At 45.4% G+C, this 24,875-nt stretch overlaps 1 protein-coding gene across 1 annotated transcript; it reads right to left on the bottom strand.

The window, feature by feature from the left end:
* Window positions 1-10,765: 10,765 nt before the first annotated feature.
* Window positions 10,766-22,235, bottom strand: LOC147312127 (uncharacterized). The gene is made up of 8 exons (XM_086266330.1): window positions 22,101-22,235; window positions 17,436-17,556; window positions 17,173-17,296; window positions 14,422-14,612; window positions 14,109-14,269; window positions 12,745-12,898; window positions 12,342-12,469; window positions 10,766-11,766 (listed from the first exon to the last, which is right to left on the bottom strand). Exons 1-8 carry the CDS (start codon window positions 22,206-22,208, stop codon window positions 11,056-11,058), a joined length of 1,698 nt encoding a protein of 565 aa, XP_086122456.1. The 5' UTR covers window positions 22,209-22,235; the 3' UTR covers window positions 10,766-11,055.
* Window positions 22,236-24,875: the final 2,640 nt, after the last annotated feature.

Below are 24,875 nucleotides of genomic sequence, written 5' to 3'. Positions count from 1 at the left end.
CAGCAAATGCTTCAGCGGCTGGAGCTGGCTCACCTCATCGTCAGGGAAGCCCTGTGTGAGTCAGTCACGCGCGCAAAGAGACAATATGACAAGAACTGTTGCCACACACAGTACAAGACTGGAGATCCTGTGTGGTATCTCATCAAAGGAACATGTCACATCAAGAACAAGGTCAAAAATTTCCTCCCATCGTATGAAGGACCATTCTTTGTCCTGGGGCAATTGGATGACCTAGTTTATCGGATCCAGAAGAACCCAAGATCTAAAATGAAAGTTGTCCACCATGACCAGCTAAAGCATTATCGCTGCTGTGAGCCCCTGGACAATACCTGGGTCCTTGATCAAGCTCATCAGTGGTCACCTACAGAGGTCCCACCAGCTTTAGAGGATGACCCAGCAGACCGTGATCTGGGTCTGCACAGTCTGTTCTCTACAGACACTGGCAATGGTCCCAGCTTCTCTCTGTCTCAGTTGCAGCTGATCCCACTCTGGTTGTGCTTGTCCCATCGTCTCCTTCCCATGTAGACCATGAGAATGGTGGGGGTGTGGTGGGTGTGGTGGGTGAGCCAGACCATCTGGGCCAACAGTTTCAGTGACCAACTCGTCGGCGCAGAGCACCAGACCGGTATGGGGTGTGGGTTACTTAGCTTGGTTTATCTACCATGGACAGTTTCAAGTAGGACTGAAGATTCAGTTCAAGTTTAAATCGTTTCAGCTTCCTACAGTGTTAGCTACAATGGTTTAAGAGAGCTATGTTTTTCATTGTGCCAGTGTTTACATTAAAAAAGGGGGAGTAAAGTATCTGAAGAACCTACGGGGTTATGTACATGCATTTGTATTTGTGCCTTCCAAGATGCTAGGATAAGTTAGTTATTCTTATTATATATAGTCGCCATGTAATAGTTACAGTTGTGTAATTTCTTTTCTACTTTACAGCACTTGAAATGTTTTATTTTGTGCATTACAATTCTGGAGTGGAACTATTGTTTAATTGCCATCCAGAGTGGGGGTAGTGTTGCAGGAACTGCCAGCTTGTGTGTGGCTGGGTGCTGTGTGAGGCGTGTATGCGATGTGTGTGAGAGCATGCGTGTGAGGAAACGCGGTAAGCGAAAAAGAATGTCACGGGTAGAGGCGGTGACCGAGAGCAGCGTTCTAACGGGCTACAGCCTATGCAGTGTGTTTTGAAATGTGCAGTGCCGTTATTAAAGCTGTCACGGTCCTGGGTCTCCTGACCCAGCGTTTTTAGTTCTTTGTGGTTTTTGTATTATTGTACTTATGTGTGTGATTTATTCTATGGCTTCTAGTTTTGATCCCTTGCCCTTCATGTCTCTCTGTGTCCCCTCTGTTCTGTGTAATTGTGTGTCTTTGCATGTTTGAGTTTGTTTTCTGTCACTCTGCATTGTGCATTATGTTCTCATGGTTGGTCTTTTGTTACTCCCTCTAGTCTAGTTTCTTGTGTTCCAAGCTGAGTATTTCCCTCCGCGTATTTTGGTTCTTAGAGTCCTCTGCCTTATGGTTTATGTCTCTGTGTTTCTTAGTTGCTGTCTCCACTGTGTCATGTTCGCGTCTCTGTGTGATCCTTCCTGTTTTACTTTGAAGGTCCGTGTCTTATGTGAATGTGTCCTGCTTTGCTTGTCTCGTCAGTCCTGATGTCTCCCAGCTGTGCCCTCCTTCTGTGTCTCATTCCCCTCGTTACTCCCCAGTGTATTTAAACCCTGTGTTTCTCTGAGTCAGTGTCGCGTCGTCCCTCATGCTGTGTGTGATTCTCCCCGTGTTTTCTGGTATGTGTTACAATTGGCTTCTCCCAGTTTAGTTTTGTATTGCTTTTGTATCACCGTTATCTTTTGTCACCTTTTTGTCAGCATTAAAGCTTCATTTTGAGTTCAGTCCTGTTTTCCCGTGAGTTTGCGTTTGGGTCCTATTTTCCTGTCTGCCACACCGTTACATGACAAAAGCCTCATCTCTTCAGTACTCCTGAGTGTCTCGGCTGATTTCTGCCTACCTCACTACTCCGCAAAAGTGAAGGGAGTTAACCCAGAAGGAGGACAAAACTTCGGCCCTGGAGTAAGCATCTCCCCTTGCGTATTCCGACCATGGTCAGGGGACCGACGGCGAGGAATGGCTAAAAAAGGTAAGACCTCCTCCTGTCCTCCTCCCGATCTCCTCCTGACCACTCCAGTTAGCTCCTCCTGATCTTCTCCTGACCTCCTCCTGTCCTTCTCCAGACCTCCTCCTGTCCCAGACCTCCTCTGTCCTTCTCCAGACCTCCTCTGTCCTCCTCCTGACCTCCTCCAGACCTCCTCCTGACATCCTCCTGTCGTCCTCCTGTCCCAGACCTCCTCTGTCCTCCTCCTGTCCCTGTCGTCCTCCTGTCGTCCTCCTGTCCCAGACCTCCTCTGTCCTCCTGACCTCCTCCTGTCGTCCTCCTGTCCCAGACCTCCTCTGTCCTTCTCCAGACCTCCTCCTGTCCTCCTCCCGATCTCCTCCTGACCCCCTCCAGTTAGCTCCTCCTGATCTTCTCCTGACCTCCTCCAGACCTCCTCCCGTCGTCCTCCTGTCCCAGACCTCCTCTGTCCTTCTCCAGACCTCCTCCTGTCCTCCTCCCGATCTCCACCTGACCCCCTCCAGTTAGCTCCTCCTGATCTTCTCCTGACCTCCTCCAGACCTCCTCCTGTCGTCCTCCTGTTCCAGACCTCCTCCTGTCCTCCTCCGGACCTCCTCTGTCCTCCTCCTGACCTCCTCCAGACCTCCTCCTGTCGTCCTCCTGTCCCAGACCACCTCCTGTCGTCTTCCTGACCTCCTCCTATCCTCCTCCTGTTCCAGACCTCCTCCTGTCCTCCTCCTAACCTCCTCCTGACCTCCTCCTGTCGTCTTTCTTACCTCCTCCTATCCTCCTCCTAACCTTCTCCTGTTCCAGACCTCCTCCTGTCCTCCTCCTAACCTCCTCCTGACCTCCTCCTGACCTCCTCTTCTCGTCTTCCTGACCTCCTCCAGATCTTCTCCTGACCTCTTCCTGTCCTCCTCCCAATCTCCTCCTGACCTTCTCCAGACCTCCTCCTGTCCTTCTCCTATCCTCCACCTGACCTTCTGACCTCCTCCAGACCTTCTCCTCCTGTCGTCCTCCTATCCTCCTCCAGACCTCTTCCTGTCCTCCTCCTGTCCTCTTCCTGACCTCCTCCTGTCCCAGACCTCCTCCTGACCTCCTCCTGTCCCAGACCTCCTCCTGACCTCCTCCTGTCCCAGACCTCCTCCTGTCCTCCTCCCAATCTCCTCCTGACCTCCTCCCATCGTCCTCCTTACCTCCTCCTGTCCTCCCCCTCTCCTCCTCCTGTCCTCCTCCTGTCTCTCTTCAGTAAAAACGTCTTCCTGACCATTGCTGATGAGGTTTCAGTCGACGATCAGCTGATCACCGTCAGGTCTTTGCTCCTACTATCCTGTCGTCCTCCTATCCTCCTCCAGACCTCCTCCTATCCTCCTCCTGACCTCCTCCTGTCGACCGTCAGGTCTTTGCACCCTGTCTGACGTGACTGTCAGATACACACTGCACACCACGCTGAGATCAGGTAAGTTTCCAGCTAACAGCTGTTGGTGCCACTATTTCAGGTCAAACTGTGTTTCTTCATTTTTTTGTAGATTTAGCAAAAGAAGCAAATGACGTGTTTTGTGAGAGGCGAGCAAACACAACGAGCCTGAAGATCCGTTTTAAAATGAAAATTGAAATGTTGCGTGTTCATCTAGTTCATCCCTGGAGTTAGAGGCTCACCTTGGCTCATCTCGGCTTCACCTCGGCTTTACGAGCAAACTGAGCTCGGTGTTACGGTCGAAGCGCTGAACAGACCTTTGTGGGCTGTGAGCGCTTCATCTGCTCGCGTGGCCTTTGCGTGTTTCCTAGCAGTGGAAACGTAGCTGAATCACATTAAAAGAAGTGCGGTGTGACAGAGAGCTGGGCACGGCGCCGTGTTTTGGAAAAAACTGTTGGTGAGCACCCAAACCCTCCATGAAGAAAATACTCAGATGAATTCAAGGTTTCACAAACTAAAGGTGACGACGAGTCACACGGCACTCGACGACACGTTAACAGGAGCTCATCTTTAAAATAAGCCCGGGGTTCATTCATGCTCATAAACCACACGACCTTTAGATCCCAGCAAACAGGTGGTTACAGATAAATAATCACGTGAGAAGACGAGATAACGACTCACAGCAGGTAACAGAGAAGACTTCCTGATGCGAAGTGTTTCCCTGTGCAGGACAGCCTCTGCTCTGAGACTCACGTCACCAAGTCTCCATAGCAACTTCAGCCAAGACGCCAACACAGACATATATCAGCAAACACCGCAGAACGACAACACCAAGAATAAACCCAGATGAACATTTCTACACTGGGTTCAAAGCCAAACTGAACCAGCGGCTCCTCAGGCCACATTTTTAAATATTCACCAGTTTTTTATGTGATAACATTTCCTGTGCACAGAGGAAGCAGCCGCTGGCCGGCGTTCTGCTGCTTCGGGTTGTGATAAACTCAGAAGAACAATGAGCCGAGAACCCTACCCTGGGGTACACCGGAGTCCCGGATACACGGCGAAGACGTTCAACTTTCAGATAAACAACACTCACTCACAACACCACAGAAACGCTGCTCTGCTTTCACCTCAGAGGGGTGGCCAACGTTTGAGTGCAGGCTCGAGGTCAAAGCAGAAAATAAAGCCAAACTTAAAAGCAGCTTTTGAACACTGCACGGAGAGCGGGCCGGGGTCGGGGTCTTCCTGCGTTCCAGCTCTGAGCTCTCAGCCCTGATATGAAAACATTACTTTGATCATGAAGCGTCTGAAATGTGACCAGAGGGACGTGAGACACTGTGAAACTGAATCACTGTGAGATCTCTGTGGACAAACATTACACTTCAGTCTGGTGAGCGCTTTAAACATGGACGGCTCGTGCCGATGCAGGAGTATTAAAAGTTGTTTGCTGGCATCTCCACACCAGGAATAACACGGCACGTTATGAACGGAGCGATTAGCGGCTCGGTGACCGAGCAGCCGAGCGGGTCTCAGCGCTGCTGTGACTGGGAGCAAATGGGATTTCACTGCGGTACGAGCTGTCAAAACATGGCTGTGTTTCACCTCTCGAAGCACATCCTGCCTGCACGCTCTGACTGTGTGCGCGAGCTCTTTAGCAGCGTCCTGAGTCTGTGCAGCTGTCTCTCTTTGTTTGTACAACCGCAGCTCTGGCAGAGTTTCCACCTGCTGCTGTTTCTTCCTGTGTCTTTACTCAGAAAACGCTGAGCGCTCGCCGCTCGACCACAAACAGCAAACAGCACGTTAACTGTTTGGCCTGCGACTCCAGCTGTAGCAGAGAGCCCGACCCTGGGCGATTCCACCACATTAGAGTCCTGTTAAAGCATCTGATGGTGTAATCTGCACTCAGATTTATGCTTCACACGCATCAAAGGATGTGAGATGACAGAGATGTGAAACCACAGAAAGAAAGAACTCTTCACACGTTCCCACTCGTGTTCTCTGCAGATCAACGGGAATATTTCTGCTGAGATCGTTCTGGTGCTTTAGACACGCGGATCTGTTCGCGTGGAAAACACTTTGCTGTGATGAAGCAATGAGAAGTGACAGGAGTGAGACTGAAACTACGTGACTATCACAGCACGATCGTATCACGTTCTCATGAACCAGCGTCCTCGAGTTCGCTTCAAAGGCTCAAACTCAGGACCTCTGACCCGTTTGCTGCTGGATGCTGAAGGGTCAGGTCCAGTTAGCGGTGCGGGTACAGGATGGAAACTTTATTTTATAACTGAAAACAACTGAACTTTCAAAATAAGAGCCACTTGTCACACGCATCGCGATGGCGTTCTTTGAAACTGTGAAACAACAACAAAGGTCGAACATCAGACACGAGCGCTGACGACTGAAACCTGAAGGAATCAGATGCTAGAATAAATCGTCTTCCTTTGGTGACGTGTTCAGCGTGTGATGCTCTGACTCTGAACTTACCAGAACCGACGGCTCAGACAGATGAACCCGGTCGAGATCAGCATGAAGATGCAGAACGTGACGATGATCACCAACGAGCACAACATTTAGAGATGAACATCAACATGAACAACATCATTGTTCTAACAATATAATATCATGTTATTACAATATACACAACTATCACGTTCGTACAATATAAATATTATATTGCACGAACATGAAAAGTATATTGTTAGAACAATAAACTTTTCACGTTCTAACATGATACAGCTCTATTTTCCTTTTGCCTGGGTGCCAGCTCTACGCTTACGTACTCAGATGAGCTTGCCTCATCCTACAAGTTGTGCCTCCATCTCTCGTGTCCAGATCACACGCTGCACTGCCGTGCTGCTCCACCTTTTCTCTTTCATTTCTGTGTTTGTGCGTGCGCAGTGTGAGAGGCTGCGTTGAGGGGCGACAGGATTTCAAACAGGTTTGATTATCTTGCGACCAAACGATTGATGATTGGGAGCTGGTCGTGAGGTGTTAACTGCTCATTACCCCATGTATACTACACGATGCACGACACACGATGAAGGCAAAACACTGGCCGATCCCCAAAACTGTTGCGCGACTGAAAAATCGGCTCAAAATGGGCCAAAAATCGCACAGTGTATGGGCAGCTTTTGGAGGCTAGCTCCAAACAAACATCTGCAGCTTGGCAGTGTTTACAGCACTATAATGACCAGACCTAATTCTTTTGAAAACCTTACATCTTTCCACAGGTCTCCACTTCATCAGACATCACCTAGACTCAGAGCTGGATGAGGCCAGCACAAACAGCAGCCTAACCGATGAAGATGATGGATCCATGGGGTCAGGAAAGCCAGAAGCAGGGGAGCTGGAGAGGTACCTTTCATGTCCATTCACTGGAGGTGTGGCTCTATTACATGGCGTTCCTCACATCAAGAAGCTGTTGATCAAAATCAATACAGCTTCCTGCAATTGGAGCTTGTGAAGGACTTCTCAGTCATGCAGGACTCCTGTTCACTGCTGAACAGTCACAGCTTCACAGAAAGAACCTTGAGAGCAAACTGCTGCTGAAGCTTAACCATCACCTCACTGAGTGAAGAAATGGCACATTTTTGCTAAATATGCAGAAATAGATGCACACCCATACAACTTATGGTAAACTGAGCTGCCTTGTATGAACATATGTTGAAGATGCCTCGTTCTAATGTTTTCTCTGAGGCTGCTGCTGTTTATATATTTATATTATTTACTGTAGGTTTTGGTGAAAAAAGCTTTATGTTGTGAAAAACTGAAATCTGGAAATTAGAATAGTTAATTGTGCCTCTGAGGCTGTATCTGAGGCTGAGACCACGGGACTGTAAACATGATTGTTGGGCTTCATTTCTGTACTGAACAGTCATTTAAGATTAGTTAGTAAATAACAATTAGCTGATGTTGTTCATGAGACTAAAATCATCTCACTGTGGTAATGTAAATATAATATGGCCAATATTATAGTATTGTCAGATTATTATGATATATATATATATATACAGTGTTGGGGAGTAACGGAATACATGTACCGCCGTTACGTATTTAAAATACAAAATATGAGTAACTGTATTCGTTACAGTTACCGTTTAAAAAGGTGGTATTCAGAATACAGTTACTTTGTTGAAATAAATGGATTACACTGCAGTACTTTCCTGTTTCATCTTGTCGCGGGTCAGGACTGTTTGGGTTTTGTTTGACAGCTACGTTCTGTCGTTCCAGGCGGCAGCGTTACGGTTGCCATGGTTACAGTCAAGGCTGGACTGGGACAAAAAATCGGCCCGGGCATTTTGACTAGAGACCGGCCCACCAGGATAAAGATTGAAAATGTGACGTCATTCAGGGGTAAAACCGCAAAGGATTCTGGGAACTTGTGGCAAGAGGTACTAGCGCACGCAGGCTTTCAATTGAACTCAGTCACACAGCGATAATAAGAAACCCAAAAAATGGCAAGAAGCTGTTGTATTATTAACTGCAATAGCCGGTCGCATGACAGCCACAGGAAGCCGACGGGTAAAGAGAGTGTTTTTATCGGATTAAGTCGTTGAAGAGAAAATTTTTAAGCCATGTTTCCGAAGTAAGAGCCGATGGATGGTCTGGATATACCAAATATAACGTCTCAGAACCCTCCAGCTCACAGGTTAGTCTGCTCCAAGCATTCCCACAAAGGTCAGAGTTTTGTAGTAGTTAATACGTCATTTTTCTTAACATAATTGGTGACATAATTTACAAGCAAGTCTGGCGCTGAACAGAAATTGTCGCGCTATGCTCCTTTATTTATTGTGTTTATTGTGCATAAATAGTGAATTGTCCTGACACAGTATTGCGTTTCGCTTCTGTTATTATGGTACATTGACAAAAACATGTACTTTTATTCACAGGATAAAACAGGTTTTTTGTATCACTAATTGTCCAGTACGATTACAGCATACAATATTATTGTCACTGCTACATTTCTGTGATGCTACCAGAAATTATTTCCACTACTAATTAATTACCATTGAGCTCAAAGGTCATATTAATAAACGGTTAACGAATGTGTATTTATGACGACGATTTGTGAGACTGGTAAACTTATGATACGTACGATGGTCTTTCGTTCTACACGGTGCATTTCAAGGTCCTGCACCCATCCGTCGGTAAACTGTACCTGGGCTTGTTGCAGTGACCTGAAGTTACTAAACTTCATGAGTGTATGCGCTCACTCCAAGAACCGTATGATTATAAATCTGAGCGTGGTGAAAGTTGGGCAGCACGCTGTGTGCTCGTGAGGGTCTAACCCATGCCTATTCAACTACGAAGTTAGTTGGGCCAGATTTTCAAACCGAGGAATTTATCTGGGCCAGATATTTTTTTTGAAGCCAGTAAGCAGCAGATCATGATCAATTTCAAACCCAAACAACTGTACTGAAAAACAAGTATTTTTTTTATTCCTTTTCCCCTATAAATCTGGTGGTGACCTCTCACAAATGCACACCAAAAGGTCCATTTAAAAAAAAGGGAGCTATAACTAAACTATTTTTTGCACATTTGAAATAATAATAATAATAACAAAAACATTTTGATAATTCCCTTTCAAATTAAAATAAATATTTTGCTGACCACTCACTTTTCCTGCCATGGATGGAGCCCCATCGGTCACAAGTATACAGACACGCTTCATATCCAGACCATTTTCCTCAAAAAGAGCTTAAATCTTCTCAAACATCATTTCGCCAGCTGTTTGTCCCTCTAACGGTAGTAAGCCGAGCAATTTCCCATCCAAAAAAGGACATATACGCATTATCAGTTCTGTCTGTGATCTCCTGCTATAGACATTACATCAGTTTTCTTCAGGTCATCTAACAGCATTTCAAACTTGTCTGACGCCAGAACTTCAATTCTACGAATATTTGAACTGTCCTACAGGGGTACGTTTTTAATAGCAGATGTCACACTCACTTTTCACCGTATCCACCACGGCCAGCATGCAGTATTTCATTGTTTCAGAATCTGTGAAAGGCCTTTTCTTCTTCGCCAAGAAGCAAACACGAAGGGAAGATGCTGCAGCTCTCTTGGGCTGTACAGGACCCTCACCATGGTAGTACAACTCCGGTTGTAAGATTATTAAACTCGGTAAAATGAATAAGTATTTGTCAGTCCGGGCAGGGTTAAACCGACAGTTTTCATTGTCAATTTTGCGCTTTTGGAGTGAGAGAGACATGCTGTTGTCGCATCATATATTACGATGATTGTTTAATATGTTTACATCACGGTGCATTGTGGGTTAAATATTGCTAGGCTACTAGGAGTGTTGCATTCACAGTCTACACTACGCTGTAGGAATTTTTAATTTTTTTTTAAATTAATTAACAAATTCATTTTTTGCGTTTTCTCTGTGTTTCTGCCAGGACCACAGGCAGGGCCACTCGCAGGTTGCTTCTGGGCCGCATTTGGCCCGCGGGCCGCCATTTGAATAGGCTCGGTCTAACCCTTTCACTCCTTTGATTTTTTTCTTGTATCTTTTCTTTGTCTTTTCGTCGAGTCTGTCTTTGTACGGACCGGCATTGTTCTCCTTTTGTTTTGTACATTCCTTTTTTTGTGCGTCAAAGAAAAAACAAGAAGGCATTGGAACCGGAGAATGAACGTTTTGCGGTGCTGCAAATGCTTGCATTTGATGCGGTACTTGGATTGTTTTGCCACGAGTTCCCGGCATGCAATGCGCGAAAATCACGTGATTGCTAAACAAGGGGGAGGGTGCATCCGGCCTCCTCGGCTGTAATTGGTCCAGCCCAGAGTCGATCATGACCAATTGGCCAATCCAACACCTTTCATTATATATCCAGTCGCCTCTTTGTTACTTCGGAAACATGGCTCGAACAATTTCTCTTCAACGACGTAATCCGATAACAACCGATCTCTTTACCCGTCGGCTTTCCGTGGCTGTCATGCGACCGGCTATTGCAGTTGATAATACAACAGCTTCTTGCCATTTTTTGTGTTTCTTTTTATCGCTGTGTAACTGAGTTCAATTGAAAGCCTTCCTAAAAAACAAACAAAAAATCGCCATCGGGCATACCGGGCCAGTCCAGCTATGAATCACGTGATGTTGTGGAAGCACGGACGCTTACCTGACAGGCTCCCAGTACCTTTGAGAAGTCATGTGATATAGTTTGTGGTTATTTTTTCCTGAGACCCAGCGTGAGATGACCCAAACTTAATTATGAAGTACAGAGAATGGAAACCAGGAGAAAAGCAAACATTAAAATCTATATTTAATGAAGAACATTAGAAAGAGAAATGTCACAGTTTCCTTTGATTTTCTTAAAATGCTTATGTTAATTTTCAAACAACATTAAAAAGTGTCTGGACCCCATTTGGCAGCATCAGTTTTACGTTCACAGTCAAACAAGTCAAAAAGTCGGACACAGAAAATCCGGCTGGTTCATTTGCAGATCTTCTGACCTGCAGCACCAAATAATAAGCTGGTCTACAAACACGAGGAGACCCTGCGAGTCATCGACGCTCAGAGCAGCACACATCAGTATCATCTGTTTCTCAAATAGGGCGAGAACTCCTCCTCTTCCTCTTCAGTTAGCGTGTCCGTGCTGTTGCCTTCACATCTGCTCGCAGTGCGGTCTGTGTGTGTCGGGAATACTTGAGGTGTCAGGTGATCTGATTCAGTTTGTGAGTCTGTGGCAGGTAAACCCTCCAGGCTGGACTCTTTCAAAAAGCCTGTGACGTCCTCCTCATCTCCATCGCGTGCAGCCATTGAGGCGAGGGTGACTGAGAACAGGTTGACATTGCCGGAGATGTCCCGCACCTCCTTGTCCTCTTTGGACTTCGTCACCTCCTCGTCCTGACTTTGTCCCCAGACTCCACTTCGACTCCTCTCTTTCACCAAACAGAGCTGCGCTCCCTCCACCTCCGTCTCCACCTGGCCTTCGTCAGACTCTGCAGGCAGCGCCGTTACTTTCACCTTAGCAAATAACCTTGAGCTTCCAGCGTCCAGTGCTGCCGTTGGCTCGCTGTTCGTTGACATGTTGCCAGACAGCTCCTCACAGCAGCAGCTCTCCCCCGAGGAGAGATCCACTGCTCTGTTCACATAGTTGCCATCATCGTCGTCCTCTGAGACATCGTCAATGTTGGCAGAAGGTGATGTTGTGTGATTGTTATGCTCCCCGGTCTCCGAGGTAACTGAGATGGGATCTGGGACGGTGGGCTGCGGGGCCAGGACGTAGCCTTTGGTTAGAGCCGTCTACAAAGAGAAGAGAAAGAAGCTCTGAGAAGGAGGAACAGAGGCAAACTCTGCTGAAGATGTCTATCATCGAGTCACAGCTGTGTCTAAGTATGCAGGACAAACACATCAGCCAAAGCTGTTTTCTGGGGACAGTCACTGTGATCTGTTAGCTGTTTGACAACTACTCTTTCAAGGATCTAGAGATGGTCTAGAGATGCTTTTTGAGTAAAGGTTTAACTACAGCCAGCTTGAAGGCCTGTGGTACACAGCTGATTATTAGAGATAGGTTGATCATATTTAAGACTGAAGCAAGATATACACAGAGCAGCAGGGCAAAACAGAAGTCGTTTTCAGCTCAGCTGACTCATTTGCTTAACCTTTGAAGGACTTTGGTCCTTCTGTGGAAATGCAAATCACAATATGCTGGAGGAGCTTTACGACTGTGGAGCTTCAAAGCGTTTGAACTTTGTCCTCTGAGAGACGCTCATGGATGAAATGAAGGCGATGTTCAACTTCACAGCAGAAATAAACACATCATTATAAAATCTCTCAAACCACAGGTGTTAGAGTGCACATGAAACTGGATTTCTTACAATTAGAGCTCTGGGCACAGTTTCCTTCAGTTTACAAATGACTCCCGTGTAGAAGAGGAGGAGCAGGCAGCTCGTGACGATGAAGATGGCAACCATCGGGACGCCGATGACCAAACCTAAAGTGAGGCCTGCAGACACACAGACACACATTATTCCATGCAGACGACCGTCTGAACCAGCCGAAGTACAGCGGAGGGGTGTGGTTTGTGGCTGTGCTGTGGGAGGGATGGGTGGAGCAGGTGGCTGGGGGAGGAGTCCCACTGGCGAGAGGGGCAGCCCTGGCATGTGTTAGTAATTACTCCCTCTGCATATTTACACAGATAAGGAGGCAGATGAATTGTGGCAGCTCATTATGCTCTGATTCAGCAACAACGCCCGCCTTACCGGCTGCACATCAGCTCACCTCTCTGCTGGTCCACCGCCGTGGTGAAGGTGCACTTCCAGGCAGACGGCTCATGGTTGTTTAGTTCTCTGGTGTTGAGCTTCACCTCTATGCAGTACTCCGCCCCTTTCTTTAAGTTTTCAAGGGTAAAACTTTTATTTTCTGTTTCCAGCGTCTGCAAGTCAAAGAAGGAGGAAACGTGTCATTAAAATCACATCTGGGATTTGTCCACGACCCACTGGTGTGATCCTCAGCATCGTTTTCTCCTCTGACCTCTACGCGGCCATGAAGACACCTTTGGAGGCCTGACCAGGTGTACAACACCTGCTCTGACAGGTGACTCTCAAAGTCAAAGTCTCCTCATGTCAATCAACCCGACACCTGCTTTTAGGCAGAAGCCTGCTGTGATTGCAAGGGCGTAGATTTGGTTGTGGCATTGGTGGGGACGGATGATTCAACCACCGACCCCTGCCCTGTTTCTTTTTCCCCCCTTTTTGTCTTTGCTTCTTGATAAAAGGAGAAATATACTTGCCTACATAAGCTATCTCTTTACATCAGCACTAAGGGAACACTGAATGACCTGCTGGGTTTTGTCCATAAAACTACTCACGAAAGATGACCACAGAGTAAAAGATCTCTCAGCAAAATTCTGCAACATTTTAGGCACTATTGCCCCGATCAAATCAGTGAGCTGGGATCTTTTCTTCTAAACATGAACTACTGTTACCAGTTGGTGTTGGCACAAAACCTTCGTCCTTCTGTTAGAAAGCGGAAGATAAAGAGGAACTTCATCTTTCAGCACAGCAATGACCCAAAGCACACATCCAGAACAACAACAGAATGGATTCACCGGAATAAGGCTGAGGCTTTGGAAGAGACCGGACAGAGTCCAGACCTGAATTCCAACATCTGTCGGCTGATCTGAAGAGGGCTGTGCACAGGAGATGTCCTCGCAATCTGTCCGATTTGGACGTTTTTTTTGCAAAGAAGAGTGAGCAAATATTTCCACATCAAGATGTGCCATGCTGATAGGTTCCTACCCAAAAAGACTGATTAGAGTGATAAAAGGCAAAGGTGCTGCAACAAGGTATTAGTTTAAGGGTGTGCATATTTGTGCAACCAGGTTATTTTAAGCCAAATCTGCACCTTTGTGTGATTGGCTGCATTTCCATTTTTATATCGTATATGTACTATATGCGTTTTACAGCCGCGCCTGGACACCAGTCAGCGACCGCTGGCTCAGGGACAGGATGGCGAGAGGTTGCTGACCGGCCTGTAGGCCCATGTGACTGAAGCCTCAAACAGGTTTAAAGGAACTCTAGAATGAAGATACCAGCTGAGGTCTAAATCTGCACGCTGATGTTGGGATGAAATGGATGTCTTACCTGGATTTCTCCATCGGTTCCGATCCGAAATGAGACTCTGAAGCCGTAATATTGCTGGATACTGGGAAAGTTTGGCAGGTCATCGGGCCAAGGCAGTGAAATGTTGATCTGGATGTAGTTTTCATATCCGACCAGTGAGACCTCTGGAGGACCTAATTTAGCTTGTAAACAGAAGAAAACACGCGGTCACCTTTTGGTAAAGATTCAACCAGTCCAGAGATTTTAGTTCAATCAAAGCCTGATCTGGATTATGGGACACACTTAAATCCAAATGCACCAGTGTGAAACCCAGAAGACGCTCATGCTGACGTACTTTCTTTGTAAGGGACAAACACAATTATTTTGGACCTCGGAGACCAGGTTTGGTTGAAGAACGATGTGACGTGCAGGTAATAATGAAAGTTCCACTCTGGTAGCATCAGCGGCATCGATGTTCCAGATGTTAGGTTGCATTGGGGCTGCGTTGGTATGTTGCATTGCTGTTTCCACTTCTTTCTATTATCACTGAACAATGACAAACAGAACATTTTAGATCAGAAGGACAAAAACAGTAAAAGAAACATTTGCTTTGTGTTACGACTGTTTGCTCAAACAGCGACGATGAGCTGTTCATGTCTCGAATCCAGCTGGTCCTAGATTCAAACGAAAGCTGATTTCTGATTGGACGTTTACTGTCAGGTTACCATTCATGAATAAGAGAGGAGTTTAGATGTTAATTAAAAAGCTCAGAAGTCTGCTGCTTTGCTCAGACGCAGCTTTTCAAACCTAAGCCATGCTGTCGAGGCTGTGACCTTTAACCTTGCTGAGGCCTGTAGACGTGTTTCCAGATAAAAGATGATGCATTCAGAGTGCTTAAGACGGGAATATGACACAACGCCAATATTTCAGAGCTAAAACAGGACAAGTGAACGCACCACGTATCACAGGTTTTATCCCCTCTGACAGCTCGTTCAGATCCTGATGGAAACCCATCTGAGGCCTGAAGCTGGCTCACCTGAGGCCAGCACACCGGCTCTGAAGACTCAGTGAAACCTGAAAATCATTTCTAAGACATGCAGGAAGGCAGCCGGATGCTGCTGCGTTTTAGCTGTAAGACAACTAGGGCTGCCACAAACAATTGTTTTGATAGTCGACTAGTCACCGATTATTTTTGCGATTAGTCGACTAATCAGATCATCATCCATTGGAGTAAAACGTACAGCTTATTGCACCAGCAGCATCTGCTCTTATATAACGATCATTAGCTTACAGCTTTAAGTGTTTAAGGTGCTAACTAAAAATAAAGACAAGATGATAGTTTATTAAATTTAATGAAATTTGCAGATTGTTTCGGTGAAGTTTAATAAACTCCTTGCTATCTAAAATATAACAGGACACCGGAGTAAATTCTCCAGCATCTCACACTTCTGATAATCAGCTGTCTGCTTGATGTTTATTCAGCTGTGTAAAAACTATAACTTTAATCTCAGCCAAACTGATTTACTCAGGAACAAATAAAAGACCAAAAAACGGCAGCTGGCATCCTTGTACATGCAGTGCTGCCATCTTCTGTTTCAGTCCGTTATTACACTCTTAAATCCTGCTACTTGTTCCTGCGTCTGTTGGGATCTTACAAAGCTTCAAACGCCGCGTCGACGATTTTGATAGTCGACGTAATCGTGACTAGTCGACTAATCGTGGCAGCCCTAAAGACAATAAAGACTCGTTGGACCCACAGGCTGTGGTTTGGTGACGAGGACGCTGTATGAGGAAGAACACAGTTTCTGAACTAGCTGAAAAACACGAAGCCACGAGCAGTTTCAGTGTATTCATGTTAAACCTTGCAAACGTAAAGCGAACCCTCACGATGAGTGCTGAAACTGAAACGGCGTCAGAGCCATCCCAGCTGCTCGCTGTGAACAAACCGCCCAGGAGAGAGAAAGCACCCCGCCCAGGCAGATATTCCACCAAAGAAGAAGAAGGAGCCAGTGAAGCTGACTGAAAACGTGAGCAGATTAAAGGTCGCGGTTCACCAGCAGGAGATCATCACCACAGCAACGCGGCCCAAACAATCAAAGTCAAACAGTGTAGAAAAACGTGAAAAATGATGGAAATGCAACAGATTTGGTGATCGGTACAAATGTTAGAAGATTCATTCAAATATGAAGGACGTGTACAAACGTGGGGCAGTCTCCATGGTTACATATCAGCTGATGGTTTCCTACAAACATGTTCACAGAGATATCAGCTGTGAGAACTCCCACTGTCAGTGTGTGAGTCGTCCCTGCACACACACTAATATCTGTTATTGATAATATTAGAATATTAAAGGCGAGCTCTGTGTCGGACACGTCGCCCCTCGGAGTACTCAGTACCCTTAAAGTAGCTCTCAGGGCAAAGAGGTTGGTGACCCTGGTCTGAAGAGGTCCCCACAAACCTCAGCCCGCCGCTCTGCTTTCACTTCCTGTTTCATCTCCACGCACTCCAAAATAACCACGATCTGTGTGCTAGAACATCTTTGTGTGTAACTAACTTTGTATAGCTGCATAATTACAATATAATTAAAAATGAAATTATTCTGTTGTTTCATTTCTTTCTTTGATCTGAAGAAAAGTGCAGACAAACTTGTGTGAGTTACAAAATAAAACAGGAAATCTATTTTTGAATCGTTCTTTTGGTAAAAAAGAAGAAGCAACAGTGGAATTTCCCAGCAGGCTACGGGGGGACTTTTACCCTCCTTTAGAAAAAATATCGTGTTCTGAACTTCGACAGGAAGCATCTGACAAAAACACGCAGCTGATGCAACACTTTTATTTACAGGTGTTTAATCCTGTCCTTTATCTCAGGTGTGTGTGTGTGTGTGTGTGTGTGTGTGTGTGTGTGTGTGTGTGTGTGTGTGTGTGTGTGTTAATAAAAGCCTGGAGTCACAGCTGAGCTTGAACTTGATCCTTCAAGCGTCTGAACTTTGCGTTTCTACATCACCCACAGAGCTCAGAGGTTTTTTGGGGTTTGATGTGAGCACCATCGTCTTCATGTTACCAGGCTGAGAGTGACAGGACGTGAGGACAGACGGCGGACAAATTACCTCACAAAGACCCCGTACTCTGTCCCAGGTGGCGTGTTGTCGCCGGGCTTCCACCGAAGGACGTGGCGGAAGTTCAGAGAGTCGACAGAAAGGTTAACAGGTGCGGGAGGCGGATGAGCGAGCTCTGCGAGAGGAAGAAAAGAGAAAATATGTGAGGCAATCTGCTGAGTCACGAGGATCCAAAGTATACCTGACAGGTATCAGCCTGTGTGTGGGTGGGGCAGGACGGTATTTGAACACCTGACTGCTTTTACATGACTCACCTGAGTGCAGCAGCAAGCTGAGGCAGAGCAGCAGAGGCAGACAGGCCATCGTCACAGGTGGGCAGGATTCATCGTCACGTCTGCAAACGCGCTGAGAGCCAGGAAGCACCACGCGGTCCAGCTGCAGCGAAACATCATCTACATTTACATCTCATCGACGAGACGATTGTAATGTTTCGGATTGTTTCAGTTCGAGAAAAGATTTTCAGTCAATTAAACATAAACTCAGTTAGTTGCCCAACTGCAGCCGCTTCATCCTGAAGACAGAAAACCCCCACCATCAGACAGCGGTGACAAAAACCCCTTTTCACAGGAAGAGAGCAGGGAAACAGGATGAAACACTAAAAAGACAACATTTAGTGACGCACTGCAAACGGCGAGAGAGGGGAGAGGACGCTCAGAGAGAGACAGACTCTCAGACTTGTGGGCAACATCGTCAACATGTTGCATCAAGCATGAATGATGACATCACAGCAAGTCTGGCACCTTCTCTCCTCTTCCTCCTCTTCCTCCTCTGCCGCTGAGCCCAGCCCTGCTGCCTCAGCACTAGGGCTGGGCCATATTATACCGTTCACGGTAATAGCGGTATAATGTTAGGCAACGATAGGAAAATGAAATATAGCGATAGAATATGAGTAAAACGCGCATGCGCAGTGCCTTTGTTTTCATACGCACATGGCGGATTGTTGAGTGAAACAGATGAACCAGAATTGGTTTGTAAAAATGGTGCAACTTCAGTGATGTGGAACTGGTTTGGTGTTTGTCCGTCAGATACACGACAAAGCACATTTTTTTGCAGAACATGCAAGCGGCCGTCGTTATTTGTCGGACTAAGATGCTCTTAAATCTGGGAGTAATCTGGGTCCTAAACTCCGTATACTTCAGGTCAAACGAACACTGCAGCATCACTGAGGGTTAAAAACTGTCTAAATTCTTTCATCTTTAATAAAACGATCAGCATTGCTGCTTTACCAGGTGTAACTATGAAGTTTAACTTCCAGGCATCCATGAAAACAAAAGTTATTACATTTAACGGAGTTAGAAGTTAGCAGGAAGTTAGCTCGCTAGCTTCCACCTAAACATGATATAGCATGTTCTGACTGAGAGATTTCTGAAAAAATTCAAACGTACAGCTCTGCTATCACTTCCAACATAAATGAAGACAGGAAACTAAACAGCAGTGACGTTTGTAGGGTTACTGAAGTTGGGCTAGCTGCTATATAATGATGTGCTACGTGATCGCTAGCTACACAGCTATGTTAGCATAGCATAAACACAGTGAAGCTGGAGGATGAATGCTAACTTTTTTCCACTCGATAAAAGTTAACGTTAAGGTTCCTGATAGTTAGAGACAAATGCAATCGCATGGCAGGATGCTGTAAACGGACCAAACTTCAGTCAGGAGAACAACTGAGATAATCCATCCACAATATGAGGTTAGTCATTAATATACTGCAGCAACATGGGAATAGAGCAGCAGCCAGAGAATTCAACATTAATGAATCAATGGTACAGAAGTGGAGGAAGCAAGAAGAATGAGTTTAATAAAGTTTGATTTATCTGACTGCTTTGTTTCGCTTAATGTGCCTTATAATCCCGTGCACCTTATGGTCCGAAAAATACGTACTGCACACTGCAGTTTAATGTTGCAAAGCACCTCTTTTTAACTTCAGTGGATATTATACATGGTTATGCTCAGGATATGTCAGCCCATTTCTACTGGAAATGCCTTTTGGTTAAACTTTCAGCAAGGAATTTGCATTTGCACTGTTACATTTTTATAAAGCTTTAATGTACATAAAAACCAGCTTCTTGTTTAAGTGAAAATAAATGGAAGGTTGTCTTTTTGCGCTAGAAATGTTGTGGAGTTGTATTTTGTCTCGCATCAATTATATCGTCAGTTATATCGTTATCGCAAATTTTCAAATATATATCGTGATAAATATTTGTGGCAATATCGCCCTGCTGTACTCAGCACTCTCACATCCTCCCACGTGCATCACTTCTACCACATTATTAGAAACCAGAGTTAAAGTTTGAAGGTGAACTTTTTACTCAGTGTTCACGAGACGGCAGCTGCAGAAAAAACTGACGTTCTTTTACAAAAACAGGAGCCGTGCAGACTGACTGGAAACACGCTCAGGACCCCGAGTCTGGTCCAGAGGCTGGGAGCCTCAGCACCGCTGTGAAAGTCTCCCAGTTCCTGTTTTCAGTGAAAACATCACGATGAGGACGGTTCATGAGCGTGAAACACCAGGACATCAAAGGTTTACTGTATGGTGTTTGAAAAACCACACGTGAAAAACACACAACTAGGGCTGCTCGATTATGGCAAAAATGATAATCACGATTATTTTCACTGAAATTGAGATCTCGATTATTTGACGATATTTATTTAACCCTTTAAGACCTACTATAGAACCAAGTCCGCCAGAGCTTATATTAATTTTTTACATGTTGTAGTGCCATTTATGGGAGCATTTCAAGTTGCTATACAACTGTTATAGCCCATATTTTAATAATATGTATGCATTAAGTCCATAGTAACTACATTAATTGCAAAAAAGTGCAATAAACTACAAAAAAATTGAAAATCGTTTTTGGTTTTTTTACATATATTTCTACTTGGAGAAATTTAAGAGGTTTGTCCCTCAAAACTTTAAATACAAAAAAGTTGCAAAAAATAGTTTACAACAGGAAATTTATTTTGAGTGTCTTCATAGTTTTATTTTGGAGATACAGCAATTTTTATATACACTGCAGGAAAAACGAAAAAACAATCCTATGATGCAAATTTGCAAAGAAAACAGCAGGTGCATCAAAATAAACTATTTCCAGCAGTGCAATTCGAGTTCTAAGCATCCCAGCAACTATTCAGAAAAGTCAAACATGACCAGTATAGGCTTTTAAGGCCTACAAGTAAAAAACTACATTTCCGCGAAAATGACGTCACTTCCGGTTTTGGCCAGGAAATGGCGGACATGTGATAGTTCGCGCTGACGTCTGTTTCACGGTGGGAAGTGTTAAGAACAGCTAATCGGCGAAGCCTGTTTCTGGAATATTATGCTTTTGTTCCTGCAAGCGCTTTTTATGCAATTTTTGCGGAAGGAAACCGTGACCGAGGACAAGCTGATGGCATCAGATGTAAGTACAACTCCTCCGGTTTCATATGGTAAATGGTAAATGGCCTGTATTTATATAGCGCTTTACACATCCAGTCATCCACCCATTCACACACTGGTGATGGCAGCTACATTGTAGCCACAGCCACCCTGGGGCGCACTGACAGAGGCGCCACCGGGCCCTCTGACCACCACCAGTAGGCAACGGGTGAAGTGTCTTGCCCAAGGACACAACGACCGAGACTGTCCAAGCCGGGGCTCGAACCGGCAACCTTCCGATTACAAGGCGAACTCCCAACTCTTGAGCCACGATCGCCCATATGCAAAACAAATTATTGCGCTAGCTTACGCGGTTCCGGTTCTACAGGGATTTAAAAATAGTTACACAAAACGGAGTGTGCTGCTCTGACCGGCTTTAAAGGGTTAACAATGACTTTAAAAAATAATATAACATAGTGTGCAACACCACTGAAGTTTTTTTTTACCTGTCTTTTCAACCAACGGCAGTCACTCTCCTCTCCAAATAACTCCTGCTTAGCTTTCCGAGCTTCCCTCGGGTCCTCTTAATCAGCGGTCTCCAACCTTTTTTGCGCCACGACCGGTTTATGCCCGACAATATTTTTACGGACCGGCCTTTAAGGTGTCCCGGATAAACGAGGGAGGGGCTAATAATCGGCTCACTCATTTTTAATGATCGTTGAAAGTCCAGATCGTAATCGTGATTAAAATTCGATTAATTGAGCAGCCCTACTCACAACACAGTCAACAACAATAACAGTGACAATAGCGATAATCCATCATCTGGTGATCCTTGTCAGGGTCACAGGGGGCTGGAGCCTCCCAGTTACCCTGCACGCTGGACTGGTCGCCAGTCTGAGACAGACCAGACTGGACACAGACACGGGGAGAACACGCAAAGTCCACGCAGAAAGACCCGACAACAGCGCTAATCACCGCGCCACCGTGCTGCTAAACAACAACAACAATAATAATAACTGGACAGTCTCGTGCACTTAAGTCAATTCAATTTTATTTATATAGCGCCAAATCACAACAAAAGTCGCCTCAAGGCGCTGTTGTTGTGATTTGGCGCATTACAGTAGTTTTAGTCAGCGTGGTGTTTGTCAGAGTGACAGATCGTGATATAATAATCTGAGCCCACGGTGAAACCTGTCCACTCTCCCACGTTTAAAACAATAAAAGGCAAAACCAGATTAGTTTAATGAGCGCTTTGTTCAGAGGAACACAACACACAGTCTCAGTGACCACGGACACCCTGATTGACTTTCTGATCAGTCACTTATCCCTATTATCATTGTTATCATGATGATCATTGTTGTTGTTATCACTTCACGCGGCTGGTCGGTGTCCGCTCCACAGTCTGGCCCCTGCTCGCGTGTACTAGTCGGTAGTTAAACACCATAAACCGGCCCCGGAGTGCCCGCCGGTCACTGCTCCCTGCGGAACCGACACAGCCACACACAGACAGCGGTGTCGTGGACATGCTCGGCCGGCCTCGGTGGCCCTCTGCCCGGTCACTCACCTCCTGTCTGCCCGGAGCGGAGCTTCCACAGCCTCGGAGAAAGACGAGCAGCTCCCAGAAACTCTCCTTACACTGTGACGCAGACGGGCTCCTCTCAGCTCTCCACATCAAACCTACCACCGCTTCCTGCCACGCCCTTCAAAGTAAAAGCCTCCCGCACCAACACAGTTCTACACTGGTCTCCGTGGACTTTTTTTCCTTAAGCTGGATCTAGTTTTCTGTATCTTAATAATATGTTATTAAATTATTGTAATGTGATCGGGATGAACTGTGGACCTCTCACAGTAGGAACTGAGTGGTTAACATCACGCGTGGGCGTGTCAGAGTGCCAGGGTAGAATTTTTCCCTTGCGTCGGGAGCGCGCACTGATGAGTGTTTGTGGGTTACAGGAGAAAATGATGCATTAAAAGTTCTCACGCGGCGCATCATTTCCACACCGTGGCTCATATTTATTTGTATCCTGTAACTTTACTGTTTAAAGAGCCAACGCCGCTAATATTTCAGCAGTAATACGTCTTTATAAGAAGTGTTTGTGAACTAAATCTAAAAACGACAGATAGTGTTCATCCGTGATTCGGACAGCCCTGTGCGCGCTCCCGACGCAGGGGAAACAAATCGTCTGGGGATACCAACCCTGGCACCACACCGGCGATCCAGCTGGATGGAAAGGCTGTTATGTTCGGGGGTGAGGAGGGGAGGATGGGTGCCGTGTTTAGGTAGGGACTCCAGACCCCGCCGGATCAGCTGCTGTCTCTGGGATCCCGTCGCGCATGCATATAGTTTAATAGTTTAATAGTTTAATTATTTATATAGCACATTTAATTACAACAGGAGCGTTTACCAAAGTGCTGTACAAGAATACAACATACATAATAAAACAACTTAGAGTATTAAAAGCAAACACCAAATATGAATTAACAAACAACTCTCATGCTGTATTAAAAGCCAGTAAATAAAAATGTGTTTTAAGATAAGATTTAAAAAGATTGACAGTATGAGCCTGTCTGATGTGTAGGGGTAAATTACTCCACAGCTTAGGCGCTACGACTGCAAATGCTCGATCACCTCTATGAACCAGCCTCGACCTTGGTACAGCTAAAAGCAAAAGATCACTTGATCTAAGAGATCTAAGGGGGTATAAGTCTGCAAGAGCTCAGACAAATACCCGGGAGCCTGTCCATTCAGGGCTTTGTAAGTCAACAATAAAATTTTAAAATTAATTCTGAAGCGGACAGGGAGCCAATGACGGGAGGCAAGTACCGGGGAAATGTGTTCACATCTTTTAGTACGTGTCAGAAGACGAGCTGCAGCATTCTGGACCAACTGCAGCCTTGAACAAGCATCCTATAAAGGATGCTTGTTCAGGGGAAAGGTTGGGGGTGTGTGGGGGGGTCTATAAGTTCGGTATTTTAATGTCGGGGAAGCTGGGAGGAGGTGGCTGGGAGGTGTAGTCGCAGTTGGGGTTGTCAGTGTGCAGTGTCGTTAATTTGCAGTGGGTGGATCCTGTGCTGTGGTTTATACTGGCGTGGACAGATGCGGCCTCGCTCGGGTAAAAAAAAAAATCGTAGATCTTTTACTGAAGTTCACGAACTTTTCCGGTAAAACAGAAGATTCCGTAGAATTTCTCTACTATTTACGGACATTCCTTCAACTCTAAAACGGAAAATTCCGTTTCTTCACAATAAAATTTGTATGAATAGAAAAACTGAAAGTCGTGTTTATCATTTACAGACACTGGTTTTCACTGTAACTCATTAAATTAATTTCTTTATATCTTTACACTTCGATACAGTTACAACCTTTTACACCATCTGCTCAAAAATTCGTAAATTAAAACTTCATGAACAAAATAACTGACAGACATCAAAATGTGAAGATTTGTATTTCCCTTGAAGTCACTTTGTCCTCATGTAAACGCGTTCATGCACATTCACGTGTTTTCTTCCTACAGGACACCTGACCAACAAACATGTAATAGTATTTGTACAGTAACAGTATCCAGAGTACTTTAGGTTCGAATCACTGCTGCGGTTGTTTGGCTCAGCCAAACACGCGTGGTTCACATCCATGTGTGTCCACTCATGAGAAGGACACACATGTAGTCCTGCATTCACTTCATCAATGAATCCGAGTGAACGTTTGTCCTGCATTAACTCTGTGGGGTCTTCACCTTACAGTAACACGTGTGTTTGTTCACTGATGCTATATGAATAAAAGGGAACTACAGGTGTTCCTGAAACGTGTCTTTGTTAGAACAGGGCGGATGGATGAGCACAGCCCTCTCAGCGCAGGGCTGACACCACTTTGCCCCTTATAAGAAATACAACACAAATTTATTAGGACAGGTTACTAAACCAGGCTTACAGGTAAAAGGACATTTACTGAGCGGATCGTGTCAGCTGTTGCTTTTCAAGGACAGCGAGCAGCAAAGTACAGTTAGCAGTGTTTGTTCTGATGAAGACTTTAAACTGTAAACAGCAGCGCAGTGAACAAGGATCTGTGTCCACGAATGTGTCCTCTACTCATTTAAGCCAGACGGTGACTGCTGTCCTCCTCTGTGCTCTGAAACATGTTAAACATGGATGCGAGTGAATGGAGGAAATGAATGTGTTCATCAGATATGAATAAGAACAGCGTCTCCCTGTTTGTTTTCTCTCGGTTTGTTGGTGATAATAATGATTTTTAGTAAAAATCATTAAGAATCTGTTTTCCTGTGAAAGGACTCGATGTGCTTTTAGAAAACAAAGTTTTATTGGATTTTATTTTTTCATTAAA

Source organism: Aulonocara sp. 'chitande type north' Nkhata Bay, linkage group LG16 (genome assembly GCF_057382095.1).
Source record: "Aulonocara sp. 'chitande type north' Nkhata Bay isolate Kocher_YH1m ecotype deep benthic linkage group LG16, A_spYH_male_GT1.1, whole genome shotgun sequence".
NCBI classification, from domain to species: Eukaryota; Metazoa; Chordata; class Actinopteri; order Cichliformes; family Cichlidae; genus Aulonocara; species Aulonocara sp. 'chitande type north' Nkhata Bay.
The sequence above is the reverse complement of the archived record's forward strand: the minus strand, read 5'-3'. Positions and strand labels throughout refer to the sequence as shown.

What these genes read in the sequence shown, in the direction of transcription:
- LOC147312127 (XM_086266330.1), bottom strand. Translation starts at nt 22,208, where the DNA reads ATGTGGAGAGCTGAGAGGAGCCCGTCTGCGTCACAGTGTAAGGAGAGT. An exon ending in GAGTACGGGGTCTTTGTGAG is followed by an intron (nt 14,613 to 17,172) that starts GTAATTTGTCCG and finishes GTCATTGTTCAG; the next exon opens with TGATAATAGAAAGAAGTGGA. An exon ending in GGCGGTGGACCAGCAGAGAG is followed by an intron (nt 12,470 to 12,744) that starts GTGAGCTGATGT and finishes GTGTGTCTGCAG; the next exon opens with GCCTCACTTTAGGTTTGGTC.